This window comes from Apostichopus japonicus, chromosome 20, assembly GCF_037975245.1.
Source record: "Apostichopus japonicus isolate 1M-3 chromosome 20, ASM3797524v1, whole genome shotgun sequence".
NCBI lineage: Eukaryota > Metazoa > Echinodermata > Holothuroidea > Aspidochirotida > Stichopodidae > Apostichopus > Apostichopus japonicus.
In genome coordinates this window covers 13,727,397-13,745,990 of record NC_092580.1, presented here as the reverse complement: position 1 = coordinate 13,745,990, position 18,594 = coordinate 13,727,397, and the positions used below count along the sequence as shown (strand labels likewise).

General features: G+C 36.4%; 2 protein-coding genes across 3 annotated transcripts; one reads left to right on the top strand and one right to left on the bottom strand.

Moving 5' to 3' along the window:
• Window positions 1–241: 241 nt before the first annotated feature.
• Window positions 242–4,356, top strand: LOC139961313 (5' exonuclease Apollo-like). Of its 2 annotated transcripts, none has more exons than XM_071960444.1 (2): window positions 242–350; window positions 1,622–4,356. In XM_071960444.1, the coding sequence occupies exon 2, from the start codon at window positions 1,636–1,638 to the stop codon at window positions 3,232–3,234; it is 1,599 nt and encodes a 532-aa protein (XP_071816545.1). In that variant the 5' UTR covers window positions 242–350; window positions 1,622–1,635; the 3' UTR covers window positions 3,235–4,356. The 2 variants fall into 2 exon arrangements, with proteins under 2 accessions (XP_071816545.1, XP_071816544.1); XM_071960443.1 differs by lacking the exon at window positions 242–350 and adding an exon at window positions 357–568.
• Window positions 4,357–7,208: 2,852 nt separating this feature from the next.
• LOC139961312 (ER degradation-enhancing alpha-mannosidase-like protein 1) lies at window positions 7,209–17,595 on the bottom strand. The gene is made up of 13 exons (XM_071960442.1): window positions 16,886–17,595; window positions 16,048–16,120; window positions 15,464–15,567; window positions 14,170–14,341; window positions 13,248–13,431; window positions 12,666–12,757; window positions 11,585–11,667; window positions 11,286–11,406; window positions 10,614–10,784; window positions 9,981–10,054; window positions 9,248–9,344; window positions 8,497–8,664; window positions 7,209–7,901 (listed from the first exon to the last, which is right to left on the bottom strand). The coding sequence occupies exons 1-13, from the start codon at window positions 17,194–17,196 to the stop codon at window positions 7,809–7,811; spliced, it is 1,743 nt and encodes a 580-aa protein (XP_071816543.1). The 5' UTR covers window positions 17,197–17,595; the 3' UTR covers window positions 7,209–7,808.
• Window positions 17,596–18,594: the final 999 nt, after the last annotated feature.

Below are 18,594 nucleotides of genomic sequence, written 5' to 3'. Positions count from 1 at the left end.
TGAAAGGTTAATATGAAGAAATATTTTTTTGAAATCTCAACTGTCAAGAAGAATTTACGAACTTGGCCCGACACGGTTGTGATCATATTGATTTTTTTTATATTTGTTCTTCTGTCACTAAGGTATAAAGATCAACTATTTACTCAAATGACGGACATGGTTCTATGAAAAATTTAAATCAATTTAGACTAGATTTGGTATAAAAGGTTTGAACAGGGGGAAAACTGTTCAAACTATCATCGTTACATGAATATAGCGCAGCTCTGACGGCGTTCCATACGAGGCCCAATACGTCACTACAGAACATTTGGAATGGCGTTTCCCTTTACTCGAGCGGGATTTTGGAAAAGGTAAAAGGGCCAACTTACGAAGCGAAATAGACCCATGAAATAATGCTCTCGATTTCCGTGAATATTTGCTGTTATCATGTAGATGACCATTGAGTAACGAAATCGCTTTAATTGACATATTTTCCGTCTAGGATCTACCATAACGAGAATTTGTAACTTACATTACAGATTTACACTACAGTTCGCAACTTAGGCTGCTGTAGGACCTACAGCAAAAAGTAAGACTTGGGAATTAAGTCTAGGCTTGGTATTTCTAGCCTACAGTAGGCCTTTATTATTACACTGACATAGTCCATCGTAGGTGAACATATAAGTTACAATTAGGCTACTGTAGACTGATATTGATCTATTGACTGACACTGTTGAAATGATAGGCCAAGTCCGATTTAAGGTCTCCTAACTCTGCAACATAATAAGACAATTCGTTGTCAGCTTTAACTCATTTCTCTTACCCTTCGTAAGCTGAAATCACTTAGCGTATATGAGAGTATCATATTTTTTTTCTTCCAGAGAGGGATATAATGTGGGACAAATAAAGCAATGGTTCTTTTAATATCACTGGGTTAGGGGGAGTGGGTGGTGTATTTTATAGGCACTGATCACCCAATCCTTGACCGAGAGGTGTTCATCTGCCATCTGGATGCCCGAACTGTTCTGAATGCTTTCAGTTTAGGTCATGTATAGTGCACACCTCCCACCACACCGCTTAGGTGTGTTTCTGGGGTGAGGGGGCCAGCAACCCCCCACCTGTCAGTAGTTCCTAAGCTGCTGTGAACCACTGATTGGCCCATGTTGATTTTTTTAATAGTGCCCCACAGCCTATATTAGCTCTTGACTTATGTCAATCTTCATGGGCTATTGTTCACTCTAGCTTTTATAAAAAAAAAATAAAAAAAAATTATATACATTCCATTCACAGAAAGGCATGGATGATGAGCAATGTTCCACAGTCAGTTTGGCATTTAAGAAATTTTGTGTCAAATCCATATCAGAATCATTTAATTATTCATTAACAATGCACAGATCAAAGCATTGACAGCAAAGATATCTGAATTGAACAATATTTTGTGTCACATCAATAGTTGCAAACAATGAAGAGGGAACTTGAACCAATTTCTTCTTAATACATTCTCTATATCCTATCTCACTTTCTGTATATATTATTTTATACAGTACATTGAATCAAGACTATTAAATGGCTTTTAATGAAATTCACTCTCATTCAACATACATGATATGTTACTATTTGTCTCTCTCTCTCTTTATTTAAGAAATACTTTCAGTCATGAATGGATGCATCATTGTCAAAACACCTATAGCGGTGGACTACTGGAGATTTAACCATGGTGGTAATTCGAATCTTATCCACTTTCTGTCTCACATGCACTCTGATCACACTAATGGACTATCATCCTCTTGGAGAAGGCCTATCTACTGTTCAGAGATCACAGGAAAACTGTTGAACGTAAAGCTTAACGTCAGTTGTCGCTTGGTTCGAGTCCTCGAGATTGGACAGCCTCATATCATTCCTTTATCAGAAGGAAGCACAGAAACAATGACAGTAACGCTCATCGATGCAAATCACTGCCCTGGTGCTGTCATGTTCTTGTTTCAAGGATACTTTGGAAATATTCTGTACACTGCAGATTTCAAATATAGCCCTCTAATGTTCACAGCCCCAGGACTAGATACTTCTCCCTTGATAGATGTTCTTTACCTCGACAACACTTACAATGACCCAAGGTGCAAGTGGGATTCAAACGAAGCTGCCGCCAAATTGATTGAAGACCTCATAGCTCCCGTAATAAATGACGCAAACATTGTTGTTGCCCTCCACAACCTTGGCAAAGAAGAACTTCTGGTACAAATTGCAGAAAGGTTCCAGAGATGGATTGTGGTGACACCCGATAGGTTCGAGACTCTTCAGCAATTGGAATTACCAAATGTCTTCACCACTGATGCAGACGCAAGCAACATAAGAGTTGTGACTCAACCATCCATCACATGGAAAAACCTCACGCACTGGAACAGCCACAGCAAAAAGACAATTGTTATTGTACCGACCGGACTTTTCATGTTGTCAAAGAAAAAATCGTCTTACGATCACCCAAATGTCTACCTTGTACCATATTCTTGCCATTCTTCCTATTCAGAGCTGATGGAGTTTGTCACCAAGTTGTGTCCTAAACAGATTATACCAATTGTCAAGGATGGAGGAGACACAAGTGACATGAGGAATTTTGAGGATTTGTTAAATAAGGCAAAGCCGATCATTTTCAAGATGCCGGAGAGTGTGAGAAGGTACCAAACTGCATCGAATCCTCATAGTTTCAGCTTCAAATTTAAAGCTAAGGGAAGAGGAAGCCATCAACTGAAAAGAAAACAAGTTAGCAAACGTAGGATTGCTCGAGGTGTTGTGTTTGAAGAAGAAGAGGAGAATGAGGCACCGGCCTTATCAGAACAAAACGTTTTAGATGACAGTGCGAAATGTGCTCATTCCCCACCCGGGAAGAAGACCAGATGCAGCTACAGCAGAAGTATAGAAGTTATTAAAGCAACAAGCAGAGATTTGGATAACGTAATCTGGACAAGAGATCTTCAGACAAAATTGAATACCAAGACTTGGGAAGAAGAATGCAATGAATCAAAGTCCCTGGAAAAAGAGTTGACTATAGGGAGTGATATTAACAGAGAATCAAACAATAACATATCAGAAAACACCAAATCAACAAATTTGAAAGCATTGAGCAGTAGACCAATTTGTATGTCAGTACATAAAGCAACGGTAAGGAACGAAATCATTATTCCTGTGAAAGATAGACTTACCTTCTATCAATCCTATGCAAAAATGGAAAGTGCTCTGAAGAGAAGTAACACCTTATGACAAATTTAACAAAAGCTACAAAACAGTTTAGGGTAGTGAGATAAAAAAATATATCAACGATCAAATTACTTTGTTGAAAATTAAACTATGATTAACTTGTCTTTGGTAAAACAACATGAGAAGTATACGTTTGTTTTCCTTTTTTAATTTGGTTTTCTGTTCGTAGCTTTGATTATTTTGAAATACAGGCATATCTAAACAAAATATTTGGGTTGAAATTTCAAGCCAAGGACTGTATGTCTGTATCAAAGGAACACACAATATGATGTTGATTATATGCTCATTTTTGGAGATTCACTGGCCTGGGAAAATTCAAATTTCAAACCAAGTACTAGGATGTTGATTATATGTATATTTTTGGAGATTCACTGGCCTGGGAAAATTCAAATTTCAAACCAATAGGATGTTGATTATATGTATATTTTTGGAGATTCACTGGCCTGGGAAAATTCAAATTTCAAACCAAGTAATAGGATGTTGATTATATGCACAGTTTTGGAGATTCACTGGCCTGGGAAAATTCAAATTTCGAACCAAGTATTGTACATCAAAATTCTGTAATATTATCAAAAAACAAACACCGTACAGTACTGTAATAGGGTGTTCATTATATGGATATATGTGGAATCGGAAAATTCAAATTTTAAAGCCAATTACTCGATTTAAACTAACTGTAATATTGTCAAAATAACTGACAGTATGATGTATATATTTGTATATATGGATGTATTTGGAGAATCACTGACTGGGAAAATTCAAACCATGTACTGTATGTCAAAAATCTGTAATAATAATGAACCCTTTAACCTGCTATTTATATTAGTTGATTTGGAAACTTACAGTTAACTTGCCGCATATTTCCACCTAATTTTGAGGCTCGTTTTGGAAACAAAACGAACTCGCCTTCTGGAAAGCGAACTCTACAACATCGCAGTAGCCACCATAGTCAGCCTATAGTCGTTGACGAACATTCCTGGCTGTACTTTCTCGCGCGTTAGTAGTGATTTTGTAAGTTTTAACTTATTTTGCAAGGTGCCGATGCCCAATATTTATGTTACCTTTCCTTCACTTTTAGAATTTATTGATATTGCAACAAGGAAGCCATTAAATTATGTTAACTTATTTCTGATGTCTCTATCTCATCTGTCTTGACTCTATGCATACTGTAACCCATGTCCAGCAAACTTTTATCATGATATAATGCTATTTTAAGTTGGCATGTTTTGTTCCAAGAGTGAACTTGAAAGGAGACATCAAAAATAACTCCTTTAAAGAAAGCGTGAACTGTTGATTTATGGAAATATTTTTTTGTAGTAAAATCCTATCCTCCCCCTCTCCCATGACATGTTCTGAAGATTAGAATTAGAAACAAGTAGCCTAGCATGGTACCATGTTATGAAACATGTAAAGGCTTCAAATTGATTCATATCTCTTTCTTATTAGTCAGAGTTGACAAGAAAGAAAAAACATTTCTATTTTCCTCTTGTTGGATGACTTTGGTTTGCATCTGTTGTTAAGAGTATTGTACTGACATACCTTGCACAAATACCACTAGAGATATGAGAAAACTATGTATGACTTTTTACCAAATTCATTATGTATGTGACACACGTATGGGTGCAGAGTGAATGAGTTTCTAAGGACAATGTCAATTTTGGACACTAATGACACATAAGAAAATAATGTGATAAAGAAATTTATTTACTTTTGTTGTAATTATAATTATCTTTTGTTGTATATAAGTATATAATATTGAAAATATTGAAATAAATGTTATTGATATCTTTTACTGACACATTATTATACAGAAACTGACTATAACAGTTTTTAAATTTAAGTTATATATGGTTGTGTACAAATCACATGGAGGTGGAAGGCATATATTTGTGATAGGAAGGGTAACAAAATCTCAAATTCAATGTGGATGTTTAAGGTTTCTTTTAAGAGTTTTCATATTTGGTCAATGACAATGGAGGATCTTGTCACTAAGCTTTGCACTCTTGACAAATTTTGCAAGAAAATATTAATTGACACAACCATCAAAATGTCCTGAAATCGGCACTTTTCTTTCTCTTAAATTGGCTGTAAGTCAGATGAATTAAATATTACATATATTGTTTGGCTTAGCGATGTAAAATATCAACGAAAAATGATATTCAGCTTAATTGATTAATGAATCTAACTTGATACAGATAGAGGAATACATTACTAACATATACAGGAAATAGCAGATTAGGTTTACAGTGAACTGGCCACATCATTCAAAATATATTAATAATACATGTAATATTATTACTATATAATATTACTATAATATGAAACTGACCCAGAGATTAAAATGCCAAATTGGATTGCATTAAAGCAATGGATAAGAGTTGGAAAACCTTGCAATACCATCCAAACCAGTTTCAAAGTTCTTTGCAGGAACTGCCAAAGACGAAATAGAGGACAATATGAAGGATACAAAACAGCCAAGTCCTAAAGAAATACTAATGGAAAACATCAACATTGTTTTCAACATTACATTGTAAAGTAGGTCTGTGTCAAGAGTACTCAGCTGTCTGCTTATGAACAGCAAGACGTTACTTAAACTAGCAAGAATATCGCAGGAAATTCAGTAAGGTTTTTCCAACCCTAGATGTTTCATGTGTGTCTTCATTATTCCCAGAAACATTCATGAATGAAACATGTTAACACTACAACATTCGTCTTAGAACCAAACAAGAACCTTTGCTAGGTACCACTTTACCTAGGTTCAAATGAGTTAAAACAAATGTACCCTTGTTAAAAATAATTGTAGAAGTAGAAGGGGGGATGGGTTCCATCAACATTGTACCACACTTCTCAACAACAGAGACCTAAAAACAAATGTAATTCAAGAGCACTTATTAATACTTAATGCAATTTTTCCCTAAACATTTCTATATCTGTCATTTGTAGAATACTTATTTATGAGCCTCAGTTGCGAAAAATGCCCTTTCTGTTGAATTTACTGGCATGACATAAAGTGAGTGGAAAAAAGATGAAAAAGGGTTTCTCACAGGTCTGTCTTTTACTGCAATCAAATATGCTAGAAAACTTAAATAAAGGTCACTTTCCCCTCACAATGACAACTTCATAGCCTTAAGTGACCCATTTCAAATGACAACCGATACTCTGGACGTTCATAACTTGCAGGACATTGGAAAGTACTTGTGAAAAATATTGGCAACTTTCAGCATGCTAAAATTTCGGGGCACAGGCCCCCATGACCCTTGTTTTGTGATGTCTCCTCACAACCCCACCCTTTCCTTTTGCTACAGTTTTCTTGTCTTGACTTCTCTTAATGGGTATTTATACTAAACTGTAAATTTAAATAAGTCAATGAAATTGCCGAGTTGCTTCTTCATTTTGCATTCCTTCCCTGACTGAACATTCATATGAGGTGTGATATTTTCAGGGCGTTTGTTCTTAAAGCTTTGTCTTTTTTTTCAACTGACCTGTTGATGTGAGCTTTAAACACTATACATTGAGAGGAAGTTGCTGAGTACTCAACATCTTATAACCCTGAATGTACCATCATAACAAATTATATATTATTTATGATATCATCACTACAAATACAAAATTGAAGCAACAACAACCCATGTTGCCAGATGCAAACAATAAAAACAAACTTAAATCCATCATATAATAAAACAAAAGCAGTTCAAGAATATTAAGTAAAATTTGAATGAATAAGAAATCCTGAACATGGATATCATCATTCAAACATTTTATCAATTGATGACCAGCAATTGCAATTATTTCATATAAAACTGTCTGAGTTCATTTTTGTAAAACCTGTCAATAGGAGTTGATATTAAAAGCAGGTAGAGACAATGCAGCTCACTTTACTTCAATAGATCAGTTTCACTTCAGAAAATGACAAACATTTTGAAATTTTCTGATTTCCTTTTTACATGTGTTTAACTACGATAGTGTCTGAATAAAAAACTTTTTAGCATGGACAGTGTTTATTAATTAATTACTTACAAAATTAATATAAAATGATTGCCATCAACTAAGGGCTGAATAGATCAGTATGTAGAGCATATGAGGTTACCAGTGTGAATGCCAGTCTAGCCAAAATTTAGTTTCCAAATTTCTTTATATTCCCCAATCAGTTTCTGTTCAGTCATTTACAAGAATCTAATGTTTTGATCAAACCCTATCCCATATAGAACAGTATTCTCTAGGTTTGGTAAAATATCCAGCTATTTACTAGGTCAATAGCCGTTCTTAAATACATTGCAATGAATCACTTTACAATTGTCAATGTGACCCTCCCAAGTGATTTCAGCAAAACAACTCACACTGAACTTATAATGCTCTCACAATGTTTTTTCTTAATGTGAATTTACAGATCTTCTTTAGAATTAAATAGCAGAAATATAAACATGCATACTTTTCTTCAAATTTCCCACCATGCATTTGTAAACTCATTATACAGTTGAACTAGAACCCCAGATAGAATAACTAGACCTGCAGCACAAGCTTCAGTCCCATGACCATGTGACCTAAATCCTTCTTCATCATTGGTTGATTCCTGTGGTTTAAATAAGGCCGACCAGCTTATCAATCTGTTCCATGTAATGACTGTTCAGTGGAAGTGGAAAATGCTTTTCAGGAGCCATGTTCACACATTGCTTAAAAGAAGAGAGGAAAGGCAACAATTTAAAAGATAGTTGTAAATCAAACCAAATCAAAATTACTGGTAAGACCCTAGGTAACTGTTGGTTCGAGGCTTCGAGCCTAGGGTCGCAACTGTGGTCAAGCTTAAGTCATTTCCATGTCAAATTTATAATAATAAAATAATACTGATATAGCGCATTCATCAGTAACGCTGCTCAAAACGCTTTACAGGAATTGAAACAATTAATATACAGGAAACATTTAAAATACAGGAAACATTCAACAGCAAATAGTAGAAAAATATCACCTAAAAGGTATAAATATATGCAATAGGGCATATCAAGGCATATACTCTGATAAAGTCAATGTTGTAACAACAAATATATCTCTCGGAAAGGCTGACTGTGGCTGAAATTTCTATATTTTACATCTCAGCCTGATATACTGAAGCATCTCAAAGGACAGTAATGCAGATATTAATTTAACTACTTTGGAAAAGTGCAATTATTGTTGGGGTTTGATAGGCATCAATGTTGGGAACAGACACAAATGAAAATGGAGATTCCATCATTAACTATGTGATTGCCATGTACATAATTTTCAACTCACATGTGACATATTGGAAGCAAAGTTAACAGAGGCACAAGATCGGTCATCTTTGCAAGGATTCCACCAAGTCTTCGTTCGATATTCACTCCTCAAAGGAAACAAATGGCCCTCTGTATTAAATATGTATCTATGAAAGGCTGTGTTGACGTGATTGTCCTTATCGAAGAGCTGTACCAATGAACAGGGCAAAAAAGTATTATGACAGATCATACAAAGTTTGATGAAACCATAATAAGACCACACCCGGGAAAATGCCATATAGCGTCAAGATCACCTGGCTATGTTGTATACAGCGATAAAATCCATCACGTTGCTTGAAAGATTTCAACATTTCAATTCTACTTGACTGTCTTCACTTCGTTTCATTGGATACACTGTTTTGGGTGCCGTTTATTAATCAGAGGTGAATGCTACACCTTGTCCAAAATGTAATTATAAGCATTATACACAAAATTGAACAAAAAAAGAACAAAAACTATCATTCTGAATTCTTTGAATGAAAAGAACAAAGCTTCTACAGAGCTTGGCAAGAAACAATTTAAATAAATTAGTCATTCCTTCCTACCAAAATTCATGATGTGATAGGTTGTAATTTGGAGTAATAAAGCACCTGTGGTAGGATAAAGTTTATCATTGATGGCATGTGCTTCAGTTGGCGAGAGCATTTTAATATTCATTTCACCTTTTTGACCTGATATTAAAAATACACAATTTATCAGGATTGTAAAACTGGGCTTAATGAATGACTCACCAAATAAAGATATTTACAAGTTTCACTCAGGAAGAAACTCTCCATTCTATCTTCTTTTGTTTTTGTGATGACATTGTGTAACGTTGCATAACCACACCTGACGAAAAGAAGACAAAACCAAACACAAAGCAGAAGAGATATAAAGTAAGCTTTGAAGCCATCGTAATGCAGACTTGCAGATGTTTGACTAAATCAAATTTTCCTGTCATAAAAAGTGTGTAAGTTTATTTTAATAGTGTAGCAATGTATGAGTTACATGGTGGCCTTTTTTGGGGGGAGAGCACACCAGTATGGGGTCACTAGAAATACAGTGTAAAATCAAAGTGCTACCTATATCAACAAGCAACAATTATAAATCAAACTGGAAAGGCAAAATCCATTCAGCTCTTGATGGGGATAATACTACAGTACTGCACAAGAACTGGCATCTCATGTGTGCACAACAAAGTAACAACTTACACATTGAAAAAAAAAACTTCTGGTCCTGGTTTGACATGGAAAAAAATTCATTCATTTTCATAAAAAGTGGATAGTCTAAACAAATTAGAATGGTTTAGACTAACTTTTACAAACAATAGTTTGGGTACCACTGTTTCACCAGAACTTGAGATATAACAGTCAAATGCTAACACTATTGACTAAGTGCAATTTATTAACCACACTGAGAATTTTGCTCCAAGTTTGGAACAATCAGAGATAATCAAGAACAAACTGATGGAGTTTAAAATCTTACTTTGATTTACAGTACGTCTCTATACTCTCTAATATATGACTTCCTACGTGGAGATAGTAAGGGTGTTGTGTAGCCTGAAAAACAAACAAACAAACAAAAGAAGAAAAAATAAAAAAAATAATTGTAACATCTCTTTATGCTTTTCAAACTATAGTCCTTGTCAAATGAGCAACTTTGAGAACCTGATGTGAATGGATGGAAAAGCTTGCTTTGAATATAAATTCAAAACAAACCTTCTCATTCTATTAATTCCAGCCAAAGAAAGCTCCCTATTTCTTTTGTCTTAATTGCCCATAGCATTTTCAGGCAGGAAAATACAAATTTTCAGGTTTATTTTTCATTTCACTCACACATTTATAATATCTTTATATATGTTTTAGCCCTTGTCCATCACAACAGATTGAGCTGGTAAAATAATATCCTAACTTTGAAATTTAAGGATGCATGTACCTTCCTTCTTTTTATTCCTCTATCAACCCTACAAGGTGTTCAGTGAGTTTGGTATACAGGCCCCACTAATGGCATTAGCTTCTTATTGGTATAGTATTGTAGCTTCTCTTGGGTAATCATCACATTCTGATATATGGCACGAGCCCCGAATAATTTGAAAAGGTGGAAAGTTTCGTTGCTTACTTGATACAAGAAATAAGTGGATTCTATTAATTCTGGCCTTAGAGGATAAAACAGTACATCTGGTTGTTTGGAAGCCCAATTGAATCTCTCCGGCAGTGCGTTGTACTTTTTCCATATTGCATAGAACAGTGCGTGGGTACAGACAGCTTCCTCAATGTCTCCTGCAAGGACCTATGAATAATAAACAGATTGTTATTAACCACATTTAGATTGGTGTGTGGCTGTGCAGTTAGGGTTAAAAAATGTGTACTATGTACACTTGGAAGTAGGGTAGGAGTAGGCCACCTTTGGTGATACTGAACTTGATATGCAGGACAGGGAACAAAACTGGTGACGATACTACAAATTGTACAAAATACTTCAGAACTAGCACTAGATTATCAATTAATGCAAGGGATTTACCAAACAAATTAATGGCATAGGGCAAAAGAGGGAAGGGATGAGAGCCCTTGGAGTCCAGTAACCTTGCCAATGAAATAATATCGCGCTATGCACTCACGAGCGTGAGGGTGAGAGGAAATTGGCACAGTGTGTAGGCGGTGATTGATGTTCCGTAGAACCCACATCCATTTACTCGATTCAAAGTAATTTAACTAAAATTGTGATTCCATATGAAATGAATGATTTGAATACAGAAAGTTTTCTAATTTATACTCTGTCCTATGTATCTACCTGAACTCCGGCAAATGCTACTTGTAATGAGTCGATCCATGTGTTGATGGTCTTGCCTGTATCCATGTGAGTATTAACATACATTGGAACATCACCGAGACCAGAACGACAATTCTGTCTCCTGTAACCAAGACATGAAAAACAAAAAAGGAAAACATGTGAAGTAATTATTTTGTGAATAATTTTGAGCAGCTGGTTGTTTCTGTTACTACAAGGGGAAAATAAATTGTCTATATGCTTGTTTGTTTGTTGCACTATGAATAACAGAATAAAAGAGTTTCTGAAAGGGAACAGCTTACCCTCTCCTCATGTACTTTTTCAAGCTGCTGTATAATTCATTGAAAGAGTCAAGGTAACTGGAATTGCCAAACATTATGAAAGCCTGAAGGAAGGAAGAAAGAAAGCATGGATTCCTACTGATTACATTTACAACCACAATTATATGTCAAAATTATAAACTGCCTGTATAAATACAAAATCTCTCAGGAGAAACTGAACAGGACCAGGGGCGGATGCAGGATTTGTGACAGGGGGGGGGTCTGACTGGTCCAGCCGCGCCTGAACGTAAGACTATCTAAGCGGAGTGCCACCATCGGTTGGCGCGGAGCGTACCAGAAAATTTTTGGCTTTACAAACCCCCCAGATGGCCGGAAACGGCACTTCCCGAGTATTCTAAGCTGCATGTACCTAGCCTGAAAATATGGATCTCATGTCTGCAATTTCTCAATTGATGAGAAAAAAACAATCTATGAAATATGGTAATACATATCAGATGAGTTGAGATGATACAAAAATCATAATGCCTTTAGCCCCCAATCCCCCTCCCGTTCCGTCACCACTGTTTGATGCAGGGCCGGATCCAGGATTCTGAAAGGGTGAGGGGTTTGGCCTCCAGTGATCCTAGGGTCTAAGGGGAGTGGGTTTCCCTCTATCCATTGTGAAATTCTTGGATATTTAAGTACAACAGGGAACCCCCTTCAATTTAGCCATGCAAAGCACCTCTCTCTTTTTTTTTTTTTTGGCCAAGAGCAGGGGGGGGGTCCGGACCCCCCCTCTGGATCCGCGCCTGAGGACTATTTAGCATTAAGCAATGTTATGGATGGGGGTGGTAGGGGAGGGGGCTAGGTTGTGGCAACAATCTCTTTTCCAAACTAAAAGTTGAAAACCACATCATTTACTCTTTCCTCACTCCACATATGGAGTGAGGAAAAACTTCTACTGTAAATATCTTCTACAACCAACTCCCAGTGAAATATACAACCAATAATTTCTTTCCACTTTCTCCAAAAAGAATCTCTTCTTTTTAAATAATTTATCATATCATATTTTTTAAGAACAGTAGCAATAAGTAAATGGTGGAAGAGAGCAAAAATACCGTACCTTAAGTAAATACTCGTAGAAGGAGTCTGAACCAGCTCCAAGACCACTTTGAGTCCCCACCCACTTCCCTGAAGAGATATCGATGACATTACCTGAAAAACAATGAGAATAAACCATCTGTCAGTTATTTGTGCAAAAGATAAAATTGGGACAGCTTAACAGAAGAGGGTTTGATCAGTGGTGGGGATTATAGACTTGTATGGACAGTGGGATATGTGTCTCAATTTTGAGGAGGCATACCACAAAATCACTTTAAAAAGCCCTAATTAAAGGACCCTCTGATCATGTTATACCACATATTTCACTATTTGAATGTTTTTATTCTACACTCTTTAATTATGTTTTATTATAATTTTCTTCCTTTCTTTTTGTTACTTTTTGAAAATGGCACTTGCTTATGCAGACTCACATGAAGATGGATAGAGGGTTTAATTGCTGACAAGATATGTGTGAATCAAAGTTGATGGACACAAAGAATGAGCTAGTGGGTATTAAGGTAGAGCCAGATAGTGAAAAGGCGGCTACGAAGCAACTGTTCACTCGTTTGATCAAAAAAATATACATCAAAGGAATCAGTCTAACCTAAGAGACCAGTCTTATTCGATCTACTGGCAAGAAGTGACTTCACTGCAGTCTGAGCCACTCCCTCAAAAACTGGATCATGCATCAGTTGACCAAGTAGACCAAACTCTAACAGCAAACTTCCAGCGCCAGCCGTGCAGGTCTGCTTGATACCATCTTCCGGTACACCATGCTGTAAATTTACCTGTCAATGATAAATATTGGAACAAGATATGCAAGTTCACGGCCGGAGAGGCACATATTGGAGGTAAAAGTGTCACCAGAGATTGGCAATGGCTCTGTGAGCTACAGTAGAGCTAGGAGTGTTGTTATTGCTTTTTAGTTCCTTGCAGCTTCAAGTTACAAATGAAATATGACATCATCTCCTTGGCATGACAATACATTATGTTAATCTATCATTCATACTTGAAGTTAATTACCACAATAAAAGTGGATTGGCTTGGCTTCATATCAACACAGACATATTAAAATGGAACAATTGAACAATTGCAACTGTACACCTACTTGGGTCAGTCGATATCAAAGTATGGGCAAATACGGCTCCCCATACTGTGTAAGCTTACATCAGTTCTCTCTTGTGGGTTGGTCATTTTTGTATGTTAATGTCACCGAAAGAGCTTATAAAATTGCTTTGTAATAACATTATCACACTTGACCAATTAAGGAAAGATATAAGGTACATAAAGATATATTATTTGTTCCTTTAATCCCTCAACATTGCACAACAAATGGTTCATGTCAGGTGATCCAATCCTCTTCACAATCCATGATGTCAGATTATACTAGTCAATTTGTGAAACAAGAATAGTGTAAACCCAGGTCTCTGGCAATAGCCTAACATATTTGATAATGAATTTTTGTTCTTGTTTAAAGATAACTTACTCTTGGAATGAATTTTTGTTCTTGTTTAAAGATAACTTACTCTTGGATGTGGAAGACCTGTGGATGTACTATCAAATGCTGGGAGGAGTCTGGTGCCAAGTTCGTACGCCATTTCTAGAAGCTCGTTCTCATAACCCTCTGGTTCTAAGTCACCAAACGGTTGGGAAGCATCGGTGATTAAAAGATGAGCGGATAAAAGACCTCCTATAACCCTGCAGGAGACCAAAGTGAAGTATGTACTACCAACAAATGCAGGGAAATACTGCATTATCAGATATAGAAGGACTAAACAGTGCTTATAAATCTTTGCTGGTAGTCCGCACTAGTTGGAAATACTGCGTTGTAGGAACTGGAAGCACTAAGCATCACTAATAAATATTTGCTGGTAGTCGGCAAATGTTGGTCATACTGTACCATCGTCAAACTTTGAGTAATAAATCCAAGTTTGTGTTTGCCAGAGAAAGGTTTAAAGTAAACAGCCTAATTTTCCATCGGTTTCAATTTGAAAAATAGTAAAATTCTCAAAGGCTTAAAACAAGCAGCCTAGTTTCCAGATTTTAGTTGAACAAAGATATCGCAACATGTTTGGTCCTTCCATTAAGAACATGATCATAAAAACTTCAGTGGTTTACAGTAGGATTCAAACAAAATGCTGATATAACAAAAAATATTAAACTAAGCTTCCTAACTGGATGACTTCAAGAAAGGTAAATGACACAACTTCACAAGCAGAAGGAAGTCCTTAATCAACTGTCAGTAATTTTGTTTCCCACATGTGTTTTAACACCCCCATGGGTATGCCAAGCTTACTGTCAGTATTCAGCATGGCCAAATAGTTTTGTGTTTACAAAAAATGCAACTCTGACAACTCTGATTGAGAAAACTGCTAATCTGGTCTTACTGGATCGAGAACATGTACTACAACTCCAGAGATTTCTGTATCAACCCACTTTCCCTTTCAGAAAAGGTATGACTGAAAAGATCATTATCAAAGTGTGCTTATGATGAACATTATTGTATGTGCATGCACTATCAGGGCATACTGTAGTTTATCCAGAATCACATCGCAAAATGCTGTAAGCAAAATGGGCAAATTGATATACAATGCAAATATGTGTAGCAGTTTTTGTACACAGTAATCATATTATTTTATGTAAGACAAATATTTGGAGCCTCCAATAATGCTACACAAAACCTGAATGCTATATTATTCCCCGACAATCACTTTCACTCATGTATTAATCATGGTTGAAGCAGTAAAAGGGAATAACTACAAGTTCCCTTAGCTTCCCTCCACCCCCCACCCCACCCCCATTTTTCCCATATCCACTTACCTGATTGTGCTTTCAAAAACTTGCACGGTGCTGTTATTATCAAATGAGACATTTTCTATGACTAGCTGTACAGCTTGTTTAAATTCGGAAGTATTTCCTATTATCTGCGGAAAGAAATCAAAGGAAAGGCATTAAGGATGTTAAGGTGCATCAATGCAGTCCAAAAAATGCAGAAATCTGACTCTACTTACAGTAAGGATGATACTGATTACAATAACAATGTATTTGATGCATGCTCTGGATGTGTAACCAGTGAAGCAATTTTCTATACAGACTTCCTTTTGATCTTCACAACAGATCTACATGCAAGACTTGATGATTTGTCAAAGCTCCATTCTCAGGTTTGGTTTCGACCTCGATTTAAGTCTCTTAGTTGGATCAGAATCTAGATTGTGCTCGCACTTAGTTGTTTGAATGAGGAAACTGTATTCAACTCAGTCTTTACATGTACACTCAAGTTCCTAAAAAGTTACAGTGCATGTGATTTTATAAAAAATGATTTTGGAAGTGTTAATCTTTTATTAGAGCTCTATAAAAACTGGTGAGGTGGGAAACGTGTGAAGTAAAAATGACTTTTGACTTACTGCTAGAGTATCTAAAGTATCAATCATAGTAAGAGAATAGTCACCCAAGACATCATTAATATTTAAATTGGACCTGGAAAGGAGAAAGAATGAAAACTGGTTTATTAGATGATACTCAGGTGCTATGGGAAAAGGGTAAAACAGTATTAATTCAGCACCAGTAAGTAAAGTATATTATGAGAAATAAGGTCAAAAACATGTACACACTTCATACAAAATGCATAGTATAATGGTTTGCAAGTTTATTCATATATGCAACAGATGTAATTTGGTTGATCTACAAGGCCCCAAATATAGATGTATTGGGGATTTGCCCACCTTGAGTGAACAGCAATATATTTCCACACTATTTGCCCAGAAATTAACCAATCACAGTACAGAATACACAAGTTTTACCTGAAATGATGAAGGACCAAATATGGTTCAAGTTCAATGCCAATGATACTCACAGCACTAACTTGGAAGTTAAGGTGAGTTACATATAGTCCTTTGAAGAAATCTACAATTCAACAATATATATACTATCCGTTAGGGTTGTGGCCATTTGAAGCTGTGGGGTACACGTCTCACAGCTTGGTGTAAAGCAACATATAACCCCACTATTTGTCCAATACATAACCAATCAGACTACACTAATTTTAGTTTTTACAGTAAATGATATACGGCCAAATATGGTTACATGTCCAATGCCAGTTCGACCAGGTGAGTTACAGTCCTTTGAAGGAATCTACAATTCCACGATATTCTATCCAACAGGGTTGTTGTGATTTCAGCTTTTACTGCACTGTACCAGCTACATAAGGCCAACATGTGAAGTTCCCTTATTTACTATACTTACGGATCACTCTGATCAGATCCTCTTCCGGTACAATGAATAGGATCCAGTTCATCCAGCGGGAATGCATATTTCACATAATTATCATAGGCAAACTGGAACATATTTTTAGCATCGCCTAGCCGCTTAATGCGTTCAGTTTCAGGGAAATAGCTGTACTTTTCCTCATACTGGCTGAGTCTTGAGTGGTTTCCTCTTAGCCAACCCCACCCCCATTCATGCACCATATGTGATTTAATAACAGAAGTGTACAACACCAATGTTACTAACGAACAAAGAAAACTGAAAACCATGTTAACCAAACTATCATTCATGATGTCGCTGAAAATAAGTCATAATCCAACGGGCAAAACGTGCCATTATTATCAGTTTCATTGGCAGTAGTAACCAATTATACTTGAGGCAATATTTGAGGAAACTGTCGCAAAACCAGTTCCTGTAGGCTAACGCATTCTAGCGCTACCGACACTGTATGTTGTACAAAATCCCGACGAGTGTGCCTTGAACTAATATACTGTAGCTCAAAAATGATAAGGCTTCGTCTATTTTCGCTGTGGAATTCTTCTCTTGGATATGATTCTGTAATTTTATCGATAACAACTATTAAAATTTACGGCCGGGAATTTCTTCACGTCTTCGAATAATGTTCAGCATCAGACGGACACAGTTCCTTCGTCTGCAGTATTACTATTACACCACTGAAAAGCGAAGACAGTCTTGTAACAATCTGATTCGTTGATATATTAGTGTTGCGCAATGCCTGTTCAATACAAACAAACATAACATACGACTTCACACAAGTCCAATCTGTGTAGATCATGGAAGTTCATCGAGCAGCATTTTCCTGCCCCCATTGGTCGAATCCAATTTGACGAGTTATAGAATTGAACCATTTTCTGAACTTTTTTTTCAATGATAAGCGCGTGTGTGTAAGGGTACGTTGTGTGGGAGGGGAGGGGGTAAGGGGAGGCGGAATGTTACTTAAGTTTCAACTCTTCTGACCTTTTCCTCGTCTAGAGTCGTTTCGCTTTAGCCCAGTTTCGTTAGTTTAGACCGAGTTTCGTTTATCTGACAGAAATCGATGACATAACCGACTCTATCTAACATTAATCTGCGATAAACCAAGAGGGACATATTTGGTTACGTTTTCTATATACCTTGCTGTATTAACGATCAGTTTTTTTTTTGGTTGTAACGAATTAGAGGTGTTATGTCAAATTTCCCATATAAGAAATATATATATAACGAAATATTTCAGCTAATTTCTTTAGAAATGAATTATAAATGTACACAGCATTTCGTAATATTGACATGTAGCGCGGCGTTACAACTCATTTGCTATTTTGTTGAACCAACAATCACTCGGGAGCTTGTTTCCTGCTTCTGTTGCTTCCGCATCGGTGCAAGAAATACTTTTTTCACTTCACTTTTTTGACGTATTCACTTCAGACCACACTTAATGATGTCTTCAGAGGGCCAAGAACTACTAGGATATTTCCAAGGAGGAGAGGAAAGGGGGGGGGGGGGGTACAAAGGCCCCTTTTGTTACATTGGACAACAAGTGCATTAGTGGACGCATGTTGAGCTAATGAATTTACGATACTTTTAATGCGTTTATCAAAGTCAACAGCAGGGGATGGGGCCAGGGAAGGGAAGATCAAATTAAAGGAACTTGACATCAATAATGAAATAATATTTGTTGTTAACAGTTT

Bases quoted from the DNA above. Each gene is read 5' to 3' on its own strand.
- LOC139961313 (XM_071960444.1), top strand. From the start codon at position 1,636: ATGAATGGATGCATCATTGTCAAAACACCTATAGCGGTGGACTACTGG.
- LOC139961312 (XM_071960442.1), bottom strand. From the start codon at position 17,196: ATGAATGATAGTTTGGTTAACATGGTTTTCAGTTTTCTTTGTTCGTTA. The intron at 15,568-16,047 runs GTAAGTCAAAAG...TTCTTTCCGCAG, and splicing joins ATACTTTAGATACTCTAGCA to ATAATAGGAAATACTTCCGA. The intron at 11,407-11,584 runs GTAAGCTGTTCC...TCTTGGTTACAG, and splicing joins AAAAAGTACATGAGGAGAGG to GAGACAGAATTGTCGTTCTG.